The sequence below is a fragment of the Amphiura filiformis genome, chromosome 13 (assembly GCF_039555335.1).
Source record: "Amphiura filiformis chromosome 13, Afil_fr2py, whole genome shotgun sequence".
Classification (NCBI taxonomy): domain Eukaryota; kingdom Metazoa; phylum Echinodermata; class Ophiuroidea; order Amphilepidida; family Amphiuridae; genus Amphiura; species Amphiura filiformis.
Window position 1 is genome coordinate 38,422,295 of NC_092640.1, and position 17,706 is coordinate 38,440,000.

Here is a 17,706-nt window from a genome sequence, read left to right on the forward strand (position 1 = left end):
AAAAAGGCTTTATTGGGGTAATGTGCGCGCGTAGTGGGCAACATTTTGTATTTTACACTATCATTATCAGGATAAAAAGGGCTTTATTACAACAATGTGCGAGCACCGCGAAAAAAATTGTATTTTACACTATTTTGGACCATGATCTGGTTGAATTTTGGTGAAAAGGGGCCTCCTTGCCATTTTTCTTTTTTCCCCACCGCCACCCCCGCTGGCTACGCTACTGTGTGGAGGATAGCAGCAGGCGCAAGGACAGGAAGATGATGAAAATAAAGTAACCATTATACATAGTTATTTGAAATCCTTTGATCAAATCTTTTGTATTTACAGGGTCCTTTGAAGTACAACTAGTTGGTGGCATTTCCTCCAATGTTGGTCGAGTTGAAGTCAGATACGATAATGAGTGGACAAGTGTCTGTTATGAAACATCTGATGGTTCCGCAAATGACTGGAGCTTTGCAAACGCACAGGTGGTGTGTAGAGAACTTGGGTTTCCAGGAACCATGTTTGCAAGACAAGGTGGACAGGGACAAGGAACTAGGGAGCATGTTATCAATGGATATCAATGTAGAGAAGGTATTTTCTAACACGTGTCTAACTTATATCTGTGACATTTCTAATGAAGGGAGTGGGTGTGTTTACATGGGGGGGATTTAGCACAAATAACCATTATACGGGTATTTTGGACCGCGCAGCTCCTGTATAACTGGCATTTTTGTTTTATGCAAATTAGCAATTTGCCGTCAATATTTGACATGTTGTTGGGGAAGGTCTTTTAGATCTCTTACAAAAACAAATCTGTTATATATACCCAACGTTTTTCCTAGATTGCCTACGCTATAGCCTATAATGGTATGCGTTCTTGGTGCGATGCCCAATTTAATGATAGAACCATTAGGTGGGAATCTAAATGTATTGGCAAATTAATTCGACACAGAAGATCTATGCGAATGTTATGTATTAAAGCCACATTTGCTGAGATGGACGCCCTCAATATCTTTTTTTAAATTATGTTTTTACACGATTGTAATGTACTTTAATAACCTAAGATATCCTGCAAAAAATCAAGTATGCGTCGACCAGATAGGTCAGATTTCTCAAGTACCCCTGGGGCGCAATTTTGCATCTGTTTTACTCTCAGACATTAAAAGCACCCTCCGCGTATGTGTGCGTATATGACATCTAACAATTAATAATTTGACGCACATCTGTTACGCTAAGGTTATGAATATAATCCATTATAATTGTCTTATTAGATTTAAGGGAAAGAAGCCTACACAATTGCTACCCAGACCATCCAAAGCTGAGAGTACGGGACGACTCAAATTCTTCATGTGGAACTGGACACTCTAGTGTTAGCAACGAGGCTGTTACTATTTGTGCAGGTAAAATGATATGGCAATATATTTTGCAAAGTACATTTTTGTCCATGATTTCAGGATGGTTGATTGTTGGTTTGAGATCACATTTTTATCATTCAGTATATATGCGATACTATAAGCAGTCAAGTTAGCTCAATCGTTAAGGCGTTCGACTATGGTGCGAGTGGTAGCGGGTTCGAACCCTGGCGGTGCCTAGTATGATGTCGTGGACAAATTGAGTTAGCTTGAAGTTCCCCTGGACAAGGAACTTACTGCTAATTGTTTCGTTGTAACCCGTACGAAACTCGGGGAGCTGATCCTGGTTGCGAAGGTTATTTGTGGAATGTCTAGGGTGTGCACTCTTTTAGCAGCAAAGTCCCTGAAATGTTGCTATATGGTTTATGGAATGATGTGGGCCGTTAGTGGTCAGCTACAACCTGTAAAGTGTAATGAGGCTTGTGGATCAACGTCTAGGCGTTGTGCCTGTGCGTAGCGCACTATAAATCACTGCGCGGGTTTTTTTTCGTTTTGTTTTTTTAATGTACTTGATAATAATTATAAGGTTTTGCTTAATTTTACGCCGGGCTTTTACGTCCTCTTTTTAGCTTCAATTAGTCTTAATGGTGCAAAACAATACCAGACCAAAAAAAATATCAATCAAAAATTAAAACACAGTTCAACATAAAACACTTTATATTTATTCATTTTTTCTATATCCAGTTCCAGGCTATGTAGGATGTTATGATGAAGACGTTATCAGTACGAATCTTGAAACATTAACTTTATCGAATATGACAATCAATGCATGCCGTCGTTATTGCAGAAAACATATATACTTGTACGCGTTTTTGCATAAGGGTGACAGTTGCGTTTGTGGAAGTTTAGTTCCTGATATCCGTCTTGGAGACATTGCTTGTAGTATAGAATGCAGTGGTGATGCTAATCAAGTTTGTGGTAACAAAGCAGCATCTTCTGTCTATGATGGTATGTATAATTCTGCTTCTTGTTTATGTCAAGTATGTTACCCAGCAAGCACAAACATTTTCTTAAAAGATTATAAACGCGTTTTGGTTTGTTCAATAACATTTAAACATCGGTTATATAAAACGTTTTTAAAAAGTTTGACATGAAAAGAGACTAGTGGCCCGTTTTGAGCTCTGGATAGTGAAAACTGTAGATGCGCTAATTGCAGGGTACGCTGGCAGTCATATATTATAATAGTTTTAATATAGCTTATTGTCAATTTTGTAGGCTTTTGCTTGACTTGGACTGCCTCTAGACACTACTCATTAATTCAGGGTTTAACTGAATAACATGATAACCAGGTATGAACGTATAACATCCTAGTCAACGTTTTGCCACAATGCCACGTTTGCCTGCATTACTCGGTGTTAGCGTCTGTAGTTGGCCATAATTGCCACAACACTGTGGTCGTACTGATATTAGGCAAAACAATTTCATAGATTAGAGATAGCTGGGTTCCTATCTCCATTAGAGTCACGCGGTAGCCGTGACCAGCAAGTTTTTAAAAAAAAGACTGATAAAGAAGACTAATAACAGATGCTCCCGCGAGACTATATTTACACCTAACATTAAAACACTTGACTTCTATTGTTATTTTTCGCTGGGTACCAAATGTATCTAAAACCATGCTAAATGTTATTTACAGTCCCAGGTGTAATATCTTGACAACTCATTAATTCAAAAAGGGCCACCAATCCTACAGTCAATCATTGTTCGTAATAAACAAATTTTTTTGCTTCCATTTCACGCGGTATTTCATAGCGAAAATTAGTGGCAAATCATAGTGATCCAGAATTTTTGGACACTGCTACAGGTCTACCTGGTTATCACCTTCACACTACTTTTTCAGATACACTTCCAAATATACCCTAGCAGATTCTGAGATTCCCTACATACAAGTGCTGAGCCCCATTCGCCAAAAATTTAAGTTTTTCACAATTCTTTTGTTCTTATCGGACGACGCATCCATTTATATAATAAATGCTGTATTTCAACAGAGTAATTTACAGCAGAGGCCCGTGGCCTAATGGTTAGAGCGCATGACTCCAGATACGCTATCCCGAGTTCGAAACCCGGTGACAAACTGATTTATTTTTTCAATGTTTTATTAAACAATTTATTGTCATTAATCGAGGATAACATAATTTTAAACATCCAGTGCTATTGTGATATTATTTTTTTTATTAAAGCAAGTTGTTTCATTCTCAGGGAAATTGTTTATTGTATTAAGGGCCTATTTAAAAACACAGTATAGTGTGATACAACACTATCAACAAGGATCAAAAGAAATCTGAATAACACAAGAAACTAGATCAGGTATTATAGGGTATGCATACTATGCAATACGACGTTACTCATTGTAGTATTCTCATTTAAATATATTTTGTCCTACCACGGGCAAATTCGCATGATAATAGGACAATAAAACATGATTGTGATATGTATGAATGGTTGTTGAATCGATTTAGAGACCTGACTCTCTGTCATCTTCAGCTATCGTAGAACATGACAATTGTCATACCGTCCCGGTAGGTTGATTACAAACACTCTGTAGGTGTGGAAAATTGTTCCGCTAGTATGGAAGGCCAGCAGGAAAAAAATATCCAAATAACATATATCAAGCATATATAGTACGGAAGCGTCTATGTGACACAACTTGTCAAGATAATTATCTTGCCATGTCGACTTATTATCAGCATGATGTCAACATGACGATATAAAATATCTCGCCAAGACAACTGAACAAACAGGTCAACATGGCAAGATAAATTATCATGCTAAGTCGACATACCAAAAATGAATGTCGTCTTCGCGAAATAAATTAAGTGAATTAAAGTGAATTTAGCAACAAATTAATGTCTACATAGCAGGGTATTTTGTCACGTCAAGTTGACAAACAATATAAGTCAACATGGTAAGATAAATTATCATACCAAGGAATAGTATAATTTAAATTATTGAAAAGCATCCTCGGGATGTAGAGGAGGGGGCGACCCGAAATTTAAGGGAAAACAACCGCCGCTCAATATGGATATCCGACTAGATTGCCCCGCAGGGCTACAAAGAACCACAAACCGCGAAATTTGGATATCCAGCTAGATTGCCCCGCAGGACTCAGGAACCACAGATCTTGAAATATGGATATCCTACAAATTAAAACCACAAACCACGAAAAACCACACACCGCGAAATATCATGTCCAACAAGTTTTAACTATAAATTAGCCCTCGATAGAGGGCAAGGCTTGAAGGATTAGGGAAATTATAACCACGAACCGCGAAAGTTGCCTTAACAAACAATATAAGTCAACATGGTAAGATAAATTATCATACCAAGTAACAGTAATTTTTTACACCGTATAATTTAAATTATTGAAAAGCATCCTCGGGATGTAGAGGAGGGGGCAGCCCGAAATTAAAGGGAAAATTAAAACCACAAATCTCAAGAGACCGCCGACAACCGCCGCTCAATAGGGATATCCAACTAGATTGCCCCGCAGGGCTACAAAGAACCACAATCCGCGAAATTTGGATATCCAGCTACAATAGAAATATCCAACTAGATTGCCCCGCAGGGCTACAAAGAACCACAAACCGCGAAATTTGGATATCCAACTAGATTGCCCCGCAGGGCTATAAAGAACCACACACCACGAAATATGGATGTCCAACAAGTTTTAACTATAAATTAGCCTTCGATAGAGGGCAAGGCTTGAAGGATAAGGAAAATTATAACAACGAACCGCGAAAGACCTCCATCAACCGCCGCTCAATAGAGATATCCAACTAGATTGCCTGCAGGGCCAAAAAGAACCACAAACGGCGAAATTTGGATATCCAACTAGATTGCCCCAGCAGGGCTACAAAGAACCACACACCGCGAAATATGGATATCCAACAAGCTTAAACAATAAATTAGCCCCGATAGAGCACAAGGCTTTAAGAATAAAGCTACCACGAACCGCGAAAGACCGCCAACAACCGCCGCTCAATAGAGATATCCAACTAGATTGCCTGCAGGGCTACAAAGAACCACAAACGGGGAAATTTGGATACCAACTAGATTGTCCCAGGGCTACATTATAGAACCACGTATATTTTAGTTATAGGTCTAGCTACATATACTCGTATTTTTATTGTCATAAATCAAGAATAATATTATTCAAACTTCGTAACTGGATGACTTTTCAAGCTTGGAGCTATTCGGCTTCATTCATAAAAAGAAAGGAAATCTACCAAAAAAACGTTGACAACGTAAAGAAAGCAGCAAGTTTAAAAAGCCCCACCTCGGCTCACTTTTTGAAACTTGGTCCCATTTGTAAAACGTACTGATTTCCTGGGACTGATTTAAACTTTATCATAATATTATCAACTTCAAACATTTCCAGATGTGTTATGTATCTTTAATGTGCCGATGCGATATTAATTTGTAAGAGCAGAAAGGTTATAATCTTGCTCTTGCATGGTAAGCCAACATCCTATATAAATAAATAATAAATTTTGGATTTATAAAGCGCCTTTCTCCAGATCTTAGAGGACTCAAAGCGCTGTAATTTCGCTGCAATGGTGAATCATCACAATCAGATCGCATCAACTAGGTTGCTGCCGAACGGCGCACACCTATCCGCATTTAGATTGTAACATCCACCAATTATCTGTGCATATATGTTTTGTTTTATAATATTAATTTCATGATTAATGATTGAATTAAATGAATAACAAGTAGGCATATAATGCCAGTCTTGCTATTATTAAAACGTACATGATTTACCGACAAGTGACTCATTTCGGAATGCGATCATGAATTTTGAAGAAGAAAAAAGTTTCCACAGGCTTCGTTGGGACTCGAACCAGCGATTCTAAACTTCCTTCGATTACGCGTCTAGCGCTTTACCGCTCGGCCACCGTGGCAGTTGAGCGATGGAGTGTAATGATAAAAGATAAATCTCATAATGCCATCTTTAGCCTTTTGTTTACTAACAAAAGACGCGTTTGGTAAAGATAGAATAGCCGTTTTATGCATAAAGAGCACGAACGTTTGGGAAAGGTTACAAACAAAAAATAAAGACACTGATGTGATGATGAAATTGCGTAAGTCGGGAATTATCTGCGTCGCAATGTTTTGTTTTGGTTTTAGGAATTTGACCTTAAAATTTACGACTTCATGACATTATCATTCGAAATCAACAAAAGATATTTCAACACTATACGTCCTCATTCTTTCTCTAGAATGTTTTGTACATGTATGTGAAATAGCTTCAACAATGGTTCGCTGCATAATGGTAAAAATAGCCTTGACTCAAAAAAGGGCGAGAGGTACCATATTTACGGATTCAGGCTAAATTTAAAATTGATATAAAACGTTCGTTTTTTGATCGATTACAAAAATTAATTTTTGTCGTATAAAGAAATTGTAACTGGCGTGAATTACGCTACATTTTTTATTCCTAGGGCTCTTTGACTCCTTCAAATAATTTTTTTAATGATAGAGTGAATCCCGTGGCCCTCTATAATTACGCACAAAAGATCGACCCCCTTAAGTATTCTGGTTCGCCAAACAAGACTTCAATCGCCCCATTCTATATCATTTAAGTAAAGCGTCATTATTTATAGTATTGATTTCTTAAAATAAAAATCATTAATACCTTTTATGACTTCGCTCTTCATTTTAGTTACCGTCGGAACATGTACCGATCCATCAAAAAGGACAGACGACGTGTATTATTTTGGTGAAATCTATGCCATCCAATGTGACCAAGGAATGGAACCCGTAAACGGCACGGCTATTCAGTGTGTTCTGAAAACATTCGCCAATAAGTTTGTCTGGAATGATACCAGGATTCCAGCATGCAAAGGTAAAATGTCAAAAAAATCTTTAAAGGAGCTCACTGGCAATCATAACATTATGCCTTATATGTTAGAAAAATAATTATCAAAACGAATCACGTGGTTTTATTTAAAACAAACTCATATTGACCATAAAAACAAATAAAATTCAAAATACCCGCGTCGAAATTGTCCAAGTGCAATGACGTAATGGTTATTTGTGCTCAATTGTCGTCAGCCTTCATTGTATTACTGGGACGTTATTGCACTCGACAATTTCGGCGCCTGGGAATTTTGAATATTGCGTGTTGAGAGACGGATGTTTTTATTCGTTTTTTAAACTATGAGTTTGTTTTCAATAAAACCAAGTGATTCGTGCTTGATAATTTTTTTTTTCCTTTAAGATATTTTTACATTGATATCGAAAGAATAGACGTCGACTTTGGGGCCACAGTCATTCGATAATGTAATATCTTTTCGTATATCTGTTCAATGGGCTCTCATACTTGGGTCTTAGAATTTTTATATCAAGAATAGGGAGTCATAATTTTTGACACCAAATATGGCGGTTATAAAATTATTAAGGGTTGGTGGATCAAAATTTTAGCGCACTCTTTTCCATTCTTTTCTTTTTCTTTATACTTGCGATATAGTTTTTGCGTGCTCTGAGCACTTTCTTTACGCTCAAAGTTTTGGTGAGCTCCGCGCCTTAGTTCCAAAAATGAATAATCTGTCTTGAGTCAGTGTGGGCGGAAGGATGGAATTTTCAACATCCCCCTTATGTCAGATTACAAGGGACGTAAATATATTTCCGACAACAGTACGCTCATACGCAAAGATAGAAACAATTGAGGATATAATGTAACTATCGCCCTAATGTGTTTAATGCATGCAGGTTTTATCCGTGTGAATCATATTACATGTAAGACCATTTAAGGGTAGCAAGAATTTATTAAGAGCTAGAAAAATTAAAACATTGAACCAGTGGCGGCGCCATGGGAGGAAATGCCCCACCCCCTCCGTCAGAACTCTTGCCCCTCTCTTTTCCCCAGTAAAAACCCAAACGAAAATTTCCACTTTTTGCTACAATTTGGCGCAAAATTTGTTGATTTTGCCCCCCATTCACTTTGCCCCCCGAAGAAAATTACTGGCGCCGCCACTGCCTTCAACTGCACTCATCAGGTTATTTTCCCAGATGATATCAGAACCAACTGGTTCCTTCCTCAGTTTTTAATGGTGTGTGGGATGAGGAAGGAACCTGTTGGTTCTAAAATTATCTGGGGAAATAACCGGATGAGAGCAATTCAATGTTTAATATTTCTACTTCTTGTTTGTATCCTGTATGTATGAACTATGAACTGTATTATAATTAGTCTTTGCCTACATTATATTTTTTCTTTTAGTTTTAGGTATAGAAGATGAAGACGTTGCTTACGACTACAAATTTGGTACGTACGAACTTACACAATATAGTAGGGTGGGGTTAGACAATCACTTAGCAATTGTAGTCAAATTATGTTTTACAAATTGAAATTCTTGTAGGTGGAACAAAAATGCGAGATTTCATTTTATGTTTTGTTTCTTATTTTGTGTAAAGATTGCTATGGAAGGTATATAGCTTTGCGACGCCGGCTCAGCCCACTGCAAGATGTGGCACAGTGTCAACACCCTGTATTATAAATATTTTTTCCATACAGCTCAATACTCCGTTGAAATCAATATTCTATTATTGACACAGATAAAGAAAGTTTACATATGCATTGTGTTATAGGACGTGCACCTGGAACTTAACTGAATGGGCTAAACGCGTTCCTTTATACCTATAATATACTATAAAGTATAATTGTCATTCTCAAAATTAAATATATCTCAATTTTTACTTTGGATTTCAAATTTTTTACGTTAAAAATGCAGTTAAAGATATCCACAGCAAGCTGCAAGGCCCCGCTAATTAGTGTACTGCTTTTCGAGTGAGTGTACTGGAAACAAAACCCTGGTGTTACCTGAAAACAAATTTTTTCTTGTAATAGAAACATCATATGGGGTACTAGAGCATGCACAAATCGTAATAATGTGTAGAATATAGAAACGCTGTGGTATCTCACATGATAGTCATGGTATGCTTAGCCTGAGTCGCTCGGCCTATCTCGAACAAAATCGCGATGCGTAGCTGTTAAAAAACGAGAAGATTCGCTGTACTATCACGGCAATTTTTAACACGAAGATATAGGGATGATGACGATGTGTGTGGTTCCTTCTGCCAGCACATACTTTACACATTTCCACTGCCTGAGCAGTCCTTTTTATCAAACTTTAGAAATAGAATTAATATAAGCAGTACTGCAGGTTATCCATTAAACAGAGTATCCAAATGGACTTTCCAATTAAAGGCACATTCAGTGATTTGCTCATCCCGACGATCGTAAAAATCATCAAAATGCAGATTTTGGTACCTTCGTTATTGTCATAGATAACATAGCCCGCTAGTGGCTCAGACGAAATCCGTGTATTTAGACAAAATAAAGCATTTACATGTGATCTGTAATTTATATACTGTCAGTATTTAAATTAGCTACATGTATTTGAATGGGGCTTCAAGTTCGTAAATACTGCCGTTTTCTTTGTCTTTTGCCCTTTTTTTATTTCAAAAATACCAAATGACAATTTGAATGACTTATTCTCCACTTTTAAGTAATTTATTAACAATTGTAATTTTTTACACTTGCGCTGTGATCACTGAATGGGTCTTTAGAAAATGAGATAAGTTAAATTTCATAATTCATGTATTGCACTCTACATTCTTACATACTTTCAAGACAAACATGTCATGAATTAGTAAGATATATTACTAATTAGGTAAAAGTTATCTCAAAATGGCCATTTTTATGATATGTCACTATGTCATCTGAACGACGATATATATTCAAAAGCCAATTGTACCAAATTTTGGACGGTGAAGAAATGCGTATTTAAGCACGTTATTTATAGGTTAATGAACGCGTATTACTTATTGGGAGAGATATTAGACAAAATAATGCACACGCGCTAATGCTGATGCGTCTAATGCACGAGCCCCGAAGGGGGGGTGCATTAGACGCATCAACATCAGCGCAAGTGCATTATTTTGTCTAATTTCTCGAGCAATAAGTAATACAAGTTTATTAATCTATTTCATACACGAGAAGAAAAAAACACGTGATTTTTACTTTTTATATATAACAAATTATCACTAAAAATGTTGGAAAACAGAACCAAATATAAATGCATCAACCCGCCCGAATAATGAATCAATCCGACGCGACGCGAACGCGCGAGAAACACTGCGCGTAGTACGCGGAGTGCACAATATACACAATCAATGCATGTTTCGTACTTTTCTAACAGCTTTTCTGATTGGCTGCTTTAATATAGGAGTGTATGAATGTATCTTACACATCGCTGAGGAGAAATAAGGAACAACGAACCTTAATACTCACACCCTTATTGATCATTTAACTAAAATTCTTTAGTCCTTTTGTAGGTGCGAAACACTGTCAGACAAAAGTAACAAAAATCAGAAATTGAAACATCAAGTCAATATAAAACTTTTTTCTTCGGTTCTTTTCTGTATCCTTTTTCCAGGCAATGTCGGATGTTATAATGAAGATATCACCAGCACGAATCTTGAAACATTAATCTTACCAAATATGACAATCAATACATGCCGTCATTATTGCAGAAAATCTATATACAAGTATGCGTTTTTGTATAAGGGTGACAGCTGCGTTTGTGGAAATATAGTTCCTGATATTCGACTTGAAGGCACTGCTTGTAACATAAAATGCAGTGGTGGTGCTAATCAAACTTGTGGTGGAATAACAACATTTTCCGTCTACGATGGTATGTATCATTTTACTTAATACTCGTAGTTGGTATAACAGCATTCAAATAACAGTACATGCGTATGTTTTCCTGCAAAAGCCAAGGTACGGTCTCCTACTCGGATTGCTAAGAGTTCGAATCCCCAGTGCTTATTTGCCACTGTCTAGCCATTTCATTTCATAAATTGTCATCACAGTATAAAAAACCGAATTGCAACAATTTTACATACAGCAGTCTGCCTACTTATGTTATAACATTCTATTCAAAAGTATTAGGAATGAGAGTGTATTTAAGCCCCTTATGACACTTTATTGACAATAAATACATCATAATGCTGGGTTGTTACGCCATAGGAGTGGTGTAATATTTTGCATTGGACATACCTGTGACATATCATGTTAAATCATAACTATTCAAACCATTACTACTTTTGATCTTCATTTTAGTTACCGTTGGAACCTGCACCGATCAATCAAAAAGAAAAGAAGACGTGTATTATTTTGGTGAAATATATGCCATCCAATGTGACCAAGGAATGGAACCCGTTAACGGCACGGCTTTTCAGTGTGTTATGGGAACATCCCCCGATAATTTTGTGTGGAATGATACCAGGATTCCGGAATGCAAAGGTAAAACGATGACAATTCTTCGCAATTAAAGATATTTTCATCTATATCGAAATTATAGGATCTAGGGATATACACAGTCATTAGAAAACATGAATAGTTACCAATATTAATTTCGGAACATATCTGCTTAATGGCAGATTATAATAATTTGAGCATAGATATATTTTTGGCGACAGTACGTCCAGAAAATGATAGAAAGAGATAAATAAAGATGTACTATCATCCTACTGCAATAAAATACAGTTTGGGTTTGTCCTTTTGAATCCTTTTGAATCCTTTTACATTTAAAATCATTTCAATGGTAATAGCAACGTATTACTTGTATGTCATTACTTGCTTATTATTTCGTTCAGCTTCAGGTATAGAAGATGATGTCGTTGCCAACAACTCTAACCTTGGTAGGTAACAACAACAGAATGGACGGACTTAGGAATAAGGGAGAGGGAATAGTAGAATTGAAGTAAAAATATATGCTATCTAAAAATTCACAGTTGTAGCGAATCTGAAGATGCAAGGTGCACGGTGCGTTTGTTGTTGTTGTTGTTTTTGCTATCATTATTATTTTTATTATTATTATTGTTATTATTCCGATTATGAGTATATTATTATTATTACATATTCATGTAAAATGCCTTCTTTTGTTTTAAATTCATGGCTTTCGGCTGAACCACTAGCAGGATATGTTGGCACGTCTATGACAATTGAAAACTCGTCTATATCTTCCTTTTCAGGTTTACCTATTGGTGTACCGGTTGGTTGTGTATGCCTATCTGCCATAATCATACTTGTTGGATTACTACTGTACTGGAAGAGGTGAGTAAACGAAATCAAGTAATATTTTGTGGTGTTAATCAGTATAATGTCCGTCATGCTTGACGCCTGTATACTGTATGTATGTGGGTTTCTGACTAAAATAATCTCATATTTGGCCACTTTAACTTAAAAGTACCAAATTTGGCGCCCTTTGCGCGAATTTATTCCACTTTCGTAACATTATTTCAACAGTTAAGCTTCAATATGGCAATCTTTCCCGGGCAATCTTTTCGCGCGCATTTGTACCTTAAACTTATTTTGTCGCCGAAAGGTGCTATATTCACTATACTGAAATCTATGGAGAGCGTATCTCATGATACATGAAAACCTGACGCGCGATACTGTACATTCATCTTTTATGTTGTTTAACCGACACACACCGTCATCGTCCCTATATCTTCGTGTCAAAAATTGCCGTGATAGTACGATGAATCCTCACGTTTTTCAACAGCTACGCATGGTGATATTGTTCGAGATAGGCCGAGCGACTCAGGCTAGCATACAATTTGAGATTTTGAGAGCCTGCCACACTGTTTCTATTCTATGTTTTACGATTTTCGCATGATCAGTATATGGCTGGCCGTAACCGCCACAACGTGGAGCTGCTACGCGTAGCTTACTTTTCGCTTCGCGGAGCTAAATTGACCAATCATGTTAGATCTTTTCATTACGCGGAGCCAGTGGATGCATCCTCGTTCCAGAGAGAAAAACTCTTGCCAAAATTAATGTTTACTATGGGGATTTTAAATGAATCGATTGTAAATAAACCACGACCAGTTGTACAGGATCAATACCGTTGTTTGATTAGTGTATAGTCAATGTTACCTTGCATGCATGTGTCATGTGTGTGGCGTGTTTGTTTGTTTGTTTGTCTACTGTGTCAGGCCAGGATCACTGACACCCACGGTACTGATACTGTCATACTATCACGGTGATCATATTGTTGAATGTTGTTGACTTTAAAATAATCATGATGCAGTCATGTCTACAGTAGAATTCACCACGACCATTAAAAGCTATTAAATCAAGATAACACTCAATGAAAACAGCTCAACTATGTTACATCAGATCTTCTCTGGTTAAATACACACTGCACTTGTGTCTGTTTTACCTGTGCAATGAGCAATGAGCTGGTATTATAGTTTCAGTTGGGTGAACGATTATAAAGCGAACGCAAGGTAACAATACTGTGGGCTTTTGTTTACGAAATGAGACAATAGTCTGCTTATTGTTAACCAGCGTTCTTGAAAATGAGAAGCTTAATGACTTGAAACGGTTTAGAAATAATTTCTTCATATTGTTTGGTGTTATCTGTCGTTTACATATCCTTCCTAAAACACAAAAGTACCAATATTTCCAAACACCTAAATTAGCTAAAAATTTAGGACATGTTACAAACTATATTTTCTAGAATTTCAGAGAATACTTTAAATATTGGCCGGTTATTTTTTACAGTGACGTCAACTAGGCAATGGCCTATACTTCTAACATACACTATTTGTAGAGGTCACGCGTCAATGCTGAGCGCACTGAGTATTGTGTATAGGAAAACGGACAGTAACTACAGTATGTATGGCCTACTACTAGTATATAAAGTAAATCCGAACTGGTTTGCAGTTTGCTGAAGGTCGAATTCCGCAGGCCACACCGCGCAAGTTATACAAATTAGCTCCCGGCGATACACTGCAGATCGCAGAACTGTGTGCATGGTTTACCACCACTCTGCCTAGCTATATAGTTGTGTACAATACTGTATTTCTTATGAGTGCATGTCCATCTTAATAATAAGTCGGTTCGTACTTTTCATAAACTACTTTTTGAATCATAACTTTCGTGACCGAGGATATCTTGCAACTACGTGACGCTCGTCTGGCAAATTCTTAATGAATAAATTCGCTTCACGTAATGAGTAAGTCGTACTTGATTGGTCAGTTTTACCTCCGAGTAATGAAAAACTCTAACATGATCATGATTGGTCAATTTGGCTCCACGGAGCAAAAAGTCAGCTACGCGTAGCAGCTCCACGTTGTGGCGGTTGCGGCCTACTATATCAGTATCCCATATGATATTTCTATTGCAAGAAAAATTTATTTGTTGTCAGGTATCACAGGTTTTATCTTAAATACACTAACTGGAAATTAAATACACTAATTAGTGAGGACCGGTATTTTGCTGTGGATATGTTTAACTGCAATTTTGCGGTAAAAAATTTGAAATCCTGGGTAAAATTGTGATCATATTCAACTCTTTGAGAAATAATTATATAAAGGAATGCATGTAAAATCAAGATGCAAAACAATGTACATTATTGACACACTATCACTCTCTTTATCTACGTCAATAATAGAATATCGATTTCAATCGAATTGAATACATTGCTCAGTTTTGAGTTTGTAGTTGACTACTAAGCGACCTAAGCGATCGATTGCTAGCCAATCAGATAGAACTCCTTTTCTTGCGTTCGGTGAAATACCACTCGCCCGTCGCTCACCAACGGAGTATTAAATTTATATTTATCGTATAGGACGTCGACACTGTGCGACAGTGAGTTTTGACAAACTAGGAGCACATTAATAAGGAGCATCTTGCTTTTATATAAATGTGCACAAGTGGCGAGTATAATATTATGTCAGCACAATACCGAATAACAATATTGCAATTAAAAGTCGTAGCGTCGTCTACTGTAGTTAGAATAACACATACCGTGGGTATCCACAAAATCATTTCCCATACAGGGCATATCATGTGAAATAATAAGAGAATAAAGGTATTATTTTTAGCCGCTGAAGTGCATCTATCGTCTCATATAACACGGGCGACATCATTATTTTAAGTAAAACAACGAAGCGAAACCGAGTTGTTTTACGCCAAAAATAATGTCGCCCGTGTTATATGAGACGATAGATGCACAACAACACCTTTATTCTCATTCTTAAACATTTCAATTCAAATAAATATATCACAAGTATTACAAACTGTAATCAAATTAAATCTTACATTTTACAAGGAATTACCTTGGGCTTAAAATCGAACAGTCTCGTTGTTGCTATGCGCCTCCGATTGGTTCAAATAGCGAGTATGCGAATCGCGTCGATGCACACGCGCTGACCCGTGTTATATCGTGTCATATCACACGGGCTAGAACCAATAAGATTGCAGGAACGTTCGCAAGTGTTTAAGGATGTTATTTCAAAGATTGACATGTTAACTCATAGCTCTGTATGTTACTCGTGTTGTGTCAAATATTTAGATCAGTATAATGTGATGCGGCCGACGATATGTGATGAATATGATTTGAATGAAATAAACGAATAAGAGTTGTCTTTAAAACGCCATATAATATCTATTCATGATGCTATCAAGGATGTCAGCTATGATCTCATCCCACCAATCAATCTTTAACTGGTTTTCATTCAACAGTGAAAAAGAAGAGTTATATTTTTATATTGTTATATTTCCAGGAAACGTAGTTCTAGCGCCAAGGCCAGAAAAGATGTCGGACAACAAAATGACTCAGAGCCTGAACCTGATGAGAATAGTGAAGTTGAACCCGTAGACCAAACCATCGATGATTCACAATTTCTCATTGAGGAACGCCAAGGTATCAGCATTAAAATAACAATGCCGACGGGCGTAGAGATTGAAGTTAAAGAAGTTTCACAGAAATGTAGCGATATCTCGCGAAAAGAAGAAAAGAAGGCAGACTCGACTGCTGACCAAGAAAAAGAAGATAAAGATGAACAGCGTCCCAATCTAACACTGCACGATATAAACCCTGAAGTGACTCTATTGAATGAGCATGAACAAAAAAGATTTGATTCAGATAATGATAGGAAGAAAATAAAAACAAAAGGAGAACGGTTGCAGTCAAAGACTCCCAGCCATATAGTAATATGTGACAAAGATGGATACGAAAGTGTTCCTCTGAAAGAGACATCTATAGATGAAACGAGTAATAACGAAACATCAAATAAAAAGATGAATGACACAATAGCAAATTTAAGTACGAATTCTACTGATCCAATCGGACCGTGCATTGATGATAACCAGACGGAAGCAGGTACGTCGGTAGAATGCAAACCCACCGACACTGCTGACGACGATATTGACGTGTTAGCGAGAGGTATTGCCAAATTGGACCTTAATGAGAGGGTCAAAGAGAATCCTTACCCCAACGAAATGGGCCTTAATGCAGGAGTCAAAGAGAATCCTTACAGAAACCTCATTAAGCCTTCAAAATTTCAGCGATGAAAGCATGTCTAATCTTTATCTTGCTGGTCAAAACCTAGTCTGAAATATAGTGACTAATAAAATGCATTTTCAGATACAAAGAATATTCAACCACAGAAATAATCTCAAAAGTTAATCTTTAATTGTCATCGTATATATATATATATATATATAATGTATATTATACATGTACTTTTAAATAACTCCCAGACCAGGTGAATCCTGACCTATTTGTTTGCCTTGTGTTCAACTAATATTTTAGACAGAAGTTGAATTTTTGCCTGAAAATGTTTTAGGAAGATGTGAAGGGCTTGAAGAGGGTATGTCCCTTTGAATCTTGCATAAATAATCCATTATATTATCATATGAGCCTTATCTATATTTAAGTAAAAATATGTGTGAAATAATATGTATAGAATATACCATATTTTATGTAAACAATTAAACATGGCTTTAATATAAATTTAAAAGTACTATTTGTTATGTAATCCTGCTGATTTGCCAAAGTTAGGAAAAGTATATACATTTAAAGCAGGCTTTTGCCTAGCAAAAATATGTGAAAAGGCGAGCGTGACGTAATTCTTTACATTTATGTTGTGTAATGTGAGACAGTCTTTCAAAAAATTGAATATATGAATAAAAAACCCACCCAAGTCCATACTTTGGCCAAATTGAGTTAAGCATGGGAAATTGTTGCTGTACATAGACCTGTTTATGTATGAAAGAACAACTCAAATTCATCATCTGTGTCTAATGGGTATGTGAAAAATAGCATGTATGAAAGTACCACCAAAATCCAGGATTTGAGTCTTGTAATACATTGATTGAAATCCAGTATGTATAAAAGTCCACTTGTAACACATTCATTGCTGGAGAGTGACTTTTGAAAAAATGGGTTTAATCAAGGAAAGTGTGTGGTTTATATTACATGGCAGTATGCTTATCAACATTATACATACCTGT

The 17,706-nt window shown here is 36.7% G+C and overlaps 1 protein-coding gene across 1 annotated transcript in view; it reads left to right on the plus strand.

Moving 5' to 3' along the window:
* LOC140167645 (uncharacterized) overlaps window positions 1–16,764 on the plus strand; it is a 23,019-nt gene extending 6,255 nt beyond the window's left edge. Inside the window, exons 4-13 of the mRNA XM_072190941.1 lie at window positions 331–576; window positions 1,257–1,385; window positions 2,082–2,345; window positions 7,057–7,239; window positions 8,614–8,658; window positions 10,832–11,089; window positions 11,518–11,700; window positions 12,054–12,098; window positions 12,432–12,513; window positions 15,975–16,764. Coding sequence (XP_072047042.1) covers window positions 331–576; window positions 1,257–1,385; window positions 2,082–2,345; window positions 7,057–7,239; window positions 8,614–8,658; window positions 10,832–11,089; window positions 11,518–11,700; window positions 12,054–12,098; window positions 12,432–12,513; window positions 15,975–16,764 — 2,225 coding nt within the window. The remainder of the gene's footprint in view (window positions 1–330; window positions 577–1,256; window positions 1,386–2,081; window positions 2,346–7,056; window positions 7,240–8,613; window positions 8,659–10,831; window positions 11,090–11,517; window positions 11,701–12,053; window positions 12,099–12,431; window positions 12,514–15,974) is intronic.
* The last annotated feature ends 942 nt before the right edge of the window (window positions 16,765–17,706 follow it).